This window comes from Vigna unguiculata, chromosome 4 (genome assembly GCF_004118075.2).
Source record: "Vigna unguiculata cultivar IT97K-499-35 chromosome 4, ASM411807v1, whole genome shotgun sequence".
In the NCBI taxonomy this organism is placed as follows: Eukaryota; Viridiplantae; Streptophyta; class Magnoliopsida; order Fabales; family Fabaceae; genus Vigna; species Vigna unguiculata.
In genome coordinates, this window is record NC_040282.1 from 22,367,161 (window position 1) to 22,374,429 (window position 7,269).

General features: G+C 36.1%; 1 protein-coding gene across 1 annotated transcript; it reads left to right on the plus strand.

Moving 5' to 3' along the window:
* The first annotated feature begins 5,533 nt into the window (after nucleotides 1-5,533).
* On the plus strand, nucleotides 5,534-6,064 carry LOC114180599. Its single transcript, XM_028066910.1, has one exon. The coding sequence runs from the start codon at nucleotides 5,534-5,536 to the stop codon at nucleotides 6,062-6,064; it is 531 nt and encodes a 176-aa protein (XP_027922711.1).
* Nucleotides 6,065-7,269: the final 1,205 nt, after the last annotated feature.

Below are 7,269 nucleotides of genomic sequence, written 5' to 3' on the forward strand. Positions count from 1 at the left end.
TAAACCAAGCTTCTTCATACCTGCGACAGATTCAACCCTTTTCCAGTATTCATCCCTACCACTTACACTCACCAAGATGCGACAATACATATATAATGGACTAACTTTATGCTCTTAATTCAATCCATAAAGGTTTCTCGATCTTTACTCTCTTGAATAAACCCAATTTTCCGCCCCTTCCACCATTGCACATATAATCATGGATTATCATGCATGAGTATATCTAAAACTTTGCCATACCCCGAATTTTAATTGATTTCAGACCAACAAGGTATCCAATAGAGGCTGCACACATCAATTCCAAAAACCATATTGATTCTCATACAAACAGCAATAAACAACCAAAACGAACGCAAACAGTGTCGCGCCGCCTGGCAAATATTCATCGCCGCCAGGCAGTTCATGCCAAATTCAAGAACTGAGGCAAAATTTGTTATGCCGCCTGGCGGCTCAGTCCTTGCTGCTAGGCGGTTTCTGGGCAGAAACCCAGAAACCTCGAAAAACAACATAAAATGGCAGGGAATCAAAGCAGTTTCATACATACAAGGCACAATTCATCGTATTCAATTAAAAATCAAAGTAAACAGCTCCCCTTACCTAGAATTCGCGCTCCAATTGGTTCTCTAACTCTTGTCCTTATGATATCCACCAGTTTCCTTTTTCTCCTTCACACAAAACTTCACTCTACCTCTCCCAAAACGCCATTAACTTCTCTGCAATACACCCTTGCCAGTACCCTCCACTGGAGTCCCATTTTCCCTCACTCTCTCCAATTTTTACTAACCCTTAACTACTTCTTAATGACCTTTAATGGTCCTAAAACGAAAATTAAAGTTAATCCTAGGGTTAATTGCTATTCAAAGTCAATTATGACCCTTCTCTCCATTCTTGACTTCCACTCTTGTAGCTAGGGTTTCTATGCCTCTTCATTACCATGCAAAAAGAAAATTTCGCCCAAAAAAGAAACTTAGTTTTGTTCTTAGCAAGGTTTGAACCCATAACCTTTTAATCACAAAGCAAGTGCACAACCAATTCAACCAAACCATGTTTCATGTTAATTCTTACAATTTTAGGATTATATTATCACGTCTCACATTCAAATATATAACATAAAAATTTATAAATTAATTAACATAAAATTGGCATACATAGGACTCAAACCCAAGTCCTCTCACACAATTAAGTACTCTTAACCACTTGAGCTAGTACTTTTCCACATCATAGTTATCCACATTAAATGTCTTGAAGACTTCTATTACCCGTATTTATTAAATAATTATTTAATTAACTATTTAATTTTCTCGGGTCTTACACGCACCAACTTGTTAATCTAAAAAATGGCAATGGTAAAAGAAATAAGGACCTCAAAGCAACTATAATTACACAACCTCCAAATCATCTATAGAATATTTGTAATTGTAACTACCTTAATAATAATGACTAAAGAACTAAAAAGAGTCCTCATAAATTGAAACACCAAATCAAGAGATGAAAGCCTGAAGTCTTGAAAAAGACCTTGTAACCACTCCCATAAACGCATAACATTATAACAATTAAAGAATAAATGAAAATGAGATTTTAAATCATGTCCACATAAAGAACACATGAAACGAAGAGAAATCCCTCTTTTTTACACCTCTAAATTAATACAGTATTATTTTCCCTGTGTTAATTGTTTGAATTAGAGACTAAAAGAAATTAAGTTGATACGAGGGCATCTTCTATGTGATGGTATCCTAAAGAGTTATACAACGTGGATTTGACATGGTGAAGTTGTATACCTTCCAACCGTATCTCAAAGTCAAGAGTTTAATCTACATTGTTTGGATTGTGTGGACGATATGGTTGAAGATATTGGAGGAGAAATTTTTCAATGAGAACACGTGTATAATTCATTGATAGATGATTCAGAAAAGGCTTTATATCTTGGTTGTACGAGTTTCACTCGTTTCTCAACAACATTAAGATTATTTAACATTAAAGCTAGAAATTGGTAGGCCAGTAGAAGTTTCAGTGAGTTGCTCAAACTGTTGCATCTAATCCTTAGAGGGTAATAGATTGTTAACATGTCATTATGAGGCAAAGAAGATACTATGTTTGATAGGTATGGAGTACCAAAAATTCATGCATGTCCTAGTTATTGTATTTTTTATAGAAAAAAGTTCAAAAAATTGACTAAGTGTCCAAGATTTAGAGTATCACGATATAAAGTGAAAGATGATAACGATGATGAACATAACTTAAAGAATGGTCCTCCTGCAAAAGTGTTAGATCAGTTTTCACGTAAAACATTGCTTAGCCTTTCATACCATTGCCTTGGTGCTTGTTTCAAACCATATAAGGCCTTTTTCAATTTGAAAACATGGTTAAGATAGAGATGATCCTCAAATCCAGGAGGTTGTGATACATACACTTCTTCATTTAGGAAACCATTCAAGAATGCACTTTTCACATCCATTTGATGCAATTTAAAGTTACACATGCAAGCATATGCTAATAGTAATCTCACAGCTTCTAGCCTAGCTACAGGTGCATAAGTTTCATCTTGCATAGCCACAATCTTGAGTTCATCTTGCATAGCCACAATCCAATTACTATCATTCAAAGCATCATTCACATTCTTAAGTTCAATTTGAGATACAAAAGCAACATGTTCACAAAATACAATCCTACGTCTAGTAGATACTCCCTGTTTGATATCACCTATGATGTTGTCCTTTGATAAACCTCTAGGCTGGATCCAATCCTTGGGCAAGTTGTTGTCTACAACTTTTTCAGTCGACTATTTTACCTTTTCAGCCGATTGATTTCTTACACCAGTAGACTTTTCTGCAGCAGAAATCTGTTTTTGCAGTAGATCTTCTTCATCTGCATTCTTTGGCCCTTGATCTTGCAACTTTGGGTTAGTTTCATCAAATACAACATTCATAGACTCTTCAATAGTCATCAATCTCAATTATTGGTAAAAACTCATTTAATCATATGAAAGTTTCTAAATAAAATCAAAGTAATATCTCAATTCAATTTAAAAACCCTTAGACTCATGACCAACATGCATATAGATTTAAAATCATTACTTCTTACGTGATTTAAAGATAAAAGACATAGATGAATGAAAACCTCAACAATAATAAAAAGAACAAAGAAATTAATTGATCTAACCTCATAATCCAATTAAGAAATTACAATGGAATCAACCCAAGAAGTTTAGAACTCCATGAATGCAAAACAAAAATAGAAGAATGGAGAGAGAGAAAGGAAACGAAATTAGGCCCTCTAAGGGTTCCAAAACTCCGAAGTCCCGAGCTTGTCCTTTCTGCTTCTCCCTTGGTCTCTTTATATAGGAATTGGACTAAGCTTTTCTGTTGCTAAAATCTCTCAAATATCTTTTAAAATAAAGATAAAGATAAATATTTAAATATATTTGGAGAGATACAGACTATTTGACAAATATAATTGGTTGATAATATCAATATCTAATATAATTAAATTAATTAATTAATTAAAGATATATGATAAATTATCACCAATTAGTATTTGTATTAATTTTCCAAATCAACCATTTGCAATCTCCTTAAATTATCTTCTAAATAATCTAATATCTTCAAGATATATTTGTTTGTTGTGGAACTAAAAAGATTCAAGAAGGTCTTGTCATATTTAAAAATATTTGGTAGTTATTATCTTTTAATATTTTATGATATAATTAAATAAGATAATTATTTAAAAATATCAAATAAAATATCTAAAGATATATTTTTCCAAATTATCTTCTATCATAAAGATAAAGAAAACCGCAAGGTCTAATTTTTTCTTTCCTCTCTTCTTGGTTTAGTCAAACTTCTTCACTTTTTCAAGCTTTTCTTGCCGTCTTCATGCAATGCTTGGCTTGGATTTTTGTGCTTTTGATAATTTCTTATTCTTGGAGTTATCTTTAAGGTGTCATGAAGCTTTAATCAATTTATTTCCACACCTCCATGAGCTCAACTTAGCTGTAGCTGCACTAACACACCTCAAAATATCCAAAGAACATTTATGCAACTAAAAAGCTATTTTTAACATGTTTTTGTATCTCATGCTCAATAAACTCAATAATAGGAAATTCCAATTAAATCAATCTTTAAGCACACAAATTCAATTAAATACCCAGAATTAAACATTAAATGAAGGCAAAAATACGCACTCATCAAGAAGCCAGTGGCCTATGCTTCTAGACAGTTAAAGGTGTATGAGAAGAACTACCCTACCCATGATTTAGAGTTGGCTGTTGTAGTGTTTGCTCTCAAGACATGGAGACACTACTTGTATGGCTCCCAGTTTCAGGTTTTCAACGACCACAAAAGCCTCAAATACCTATTTGATCACAAAGAATTGAGTATGAGACAGCGGCTATAAATGGAGTATCTCAAGGACTATGATTTTGAGTTACTTTACCATCCTAGTAAAGCAAATGTAGTTACGGACACCTTGAGTCGGAAAAGGATGCATATCTCAACCATGATGGTGAAGAAGTTGGAATTGATCGAGAAGGTTAGGGATATGAACCTGGGCATACAGTTGGAGGAAGATTCTATCAGGTGAAGCGTCCTAACACTGACTAATGATATCTTGGAGACTATCCGAGATCAGCAAAAGAATGATGCTGAGCTGCAACAATTTGTGAGCTGGTTAGGAACTGAGAAAGGGAAGGATTACAAGATGGGAACAGATGGCATCCTGCGATTCCGCGACAGAATATGTGTACTTGGGAATTGGAGGTTGAGAAAACAGATTATGGAAGAAGGACACAAAAGCCATCTTAGCATACACCCAGGTATGACTAAGATATATTAGGATTTGAAGTAACCCGTTTGGTGGAATGGTATGAAAACTGATGTTGCTGACTTCGTGGCATCATGCTTGGTGTGTCAAAAGGTCAAGATTTGACACCAGCGACCAGGGGGGCACACTAGAGCCGTTAGACATCCCGTAGTGGAAATGGGATAGTGTTGCCATGGACTTCGTGAAAGTTAAAGGGCATGATTCAATCTGGGTGATAGTAGACAGATTGACTAAGTGTGCACATTTCCTCGCCATAAATCAGAAATGGTCTTTGGACAAGTTGGTCAAGTTGTAGGTGAGAGAAGTGGTCAGGTTGCATGGTGTGCCAGCTAGCATAGTATTAGACAGAGACCCGAGATTCACATATCATTTTTGGCAGTCTCTACAGGCAGCGTTGTGGACCCAGTTGAGAATGAGTTCTGCATATCATCCACAAACTAATGGGCAATCGGAGCGAATGATCCAGTATTTAGAGGATTTGTTACGAGCTTGTGTGCTGGATCATATGGGAGGGTGGAGTGAGATGCTTCCATTGGTGGAATTCACATACAACAACAACTATCACTCCAGTATAGGCATGGCACCCTATGAGGCCTTGTGTGGGCAACGATGCAGGATACCGCTATGTTGGAACCAGGATGGTGAATCCCTGGTATTGGGTCTAGAATTTCTACAGTAGACTTCTGAGAAGGTCAGGGCAATACAGGAGCGAATGAGAGCTACTCAGAGCAGACAGAAGTCATACGCAAATAAGAGTAGGCGGCCTTTAGAGTTTCAAGCTAGGGATCATGTATTCCTCAGAGTGACACCGATGGCAAGTATTGGAAGGGCTATCAAATCAAGGAAGTTAACTCTGAGGTTTGTTGGACCCTATCAAATTTTGAGGAGGATTGGCGTTGCAGCTTATGAGATTGCCTTACCACTGCACTTGGCGAATCTGCATAATGTATTTCATGTTTCTCAGTTGAGGAAATACATAGCAGATCCATCGTATGTACTAGAGTCAGACGATATCCAGATCCGGGAAGACTTGACGGTGAACACCGAACCAGTGCAGATTCTCGACTCGCAAGTGAAAAAGCTGCGAGGGAAGAAGATCAAGACCGTGAAAGTGCTTTGGGATGAGGCTACTCCAAAGATGACTTGGGAGATGGAGGATCACATGAGGCAATCCTACCCGCACTTGTTTCTTGGTAAGTCCTATTTTCGAGGACAAAAATCAATAAAGGTCGGGGGAATGTAAGATGATGAAGGATTATCTTGTTCCTTTTTAAGATTATTGAATATGGTGTGAGTTGATTAAGAAAGCTAAGTGAAATCCCCACTGGACATTAAGATAGCAAGCTATCTAGATGTGAAGGTTCCTTTCACAAAGCTCAAGAGAAGAAGATGATGGATTGATTCAAAACAAAAAGGAAATGGAAAGCACATAAACCATAGAAAACAAAGAATAATTAAAGGAAGAAGAAAACATAAAATGAAAAGGAAAGAAATGGTAAAAAATGTGAGAAACACGCCACTACAAGGCTAGGCTAGAAGCCATGGCAACCTTGAAGATGAGTAGATGTGTGCCGCCACTTGCTATGCAAGATAAGGCTTAAAAGTATTCACTCCCAAGGGAGGAAACTCTCACAAATGGTTGAGACACAAGAGTGTTTTTACTTCAAAATGTTCAACCCTTTTACATGTTTAGGAGCACCCCTTATATAGAAGAGTTTAGGGGCCTCTAAGCAAATAAAAGATACCTAAGGATGTCTCTACAAAAACCTAACCCTAGCTTCTAGAAACTAGGTCAAATAAGGTTACAAAAATGAGAGACAAAAGAGCTAACTATGGTGTGTGCAAGGCCAATTTCGTTCTAGCACAAAAGGAGACAAAGAATGTGTCTCATATGTCTCCAAAAAGTGGCCATAGTGTTCTAAAAACAAAGGAGACCAAAGGTACATAGGTACACTTGCTTTATGCCTTTTTCTTTATGTTTTATGCCTTTGCTTTACTCTCTCCTCCACATCATTTATGCTCCCCAATCACCATGTGCCACCTAGCATTTCTTTCTTACTCCTAATTAACCTACAAAGCAAATAAACATAGATTAGCATGTTGGCTTAAGTCAAGTCAACTATAGTCAACAAGTCAAACCTAGTCAAAGGTCAACAAGTCAACTAAAGTTGATTCAACTAAGTCAACTTAGGGAATAAAAAATAACAAACACAAATGAAAGGGATGAAGGATTAGTGAACTTCCTTTCTAAACATGCTTAGTCTTCTTAAGCATGTGCCTCCATCCTTGGTTGGGGTTAATCCTTCATCAATTTAGTACCCTGTTTTTTAAAATTATCCAATTTTCTCCTCTTCAATTTAAGATCAAATTAATAAATAACCTTAATTAGAACTTATATATACATGTTAAAATATATTTTTTGCATTTATAAATCAAATTGCTACATCT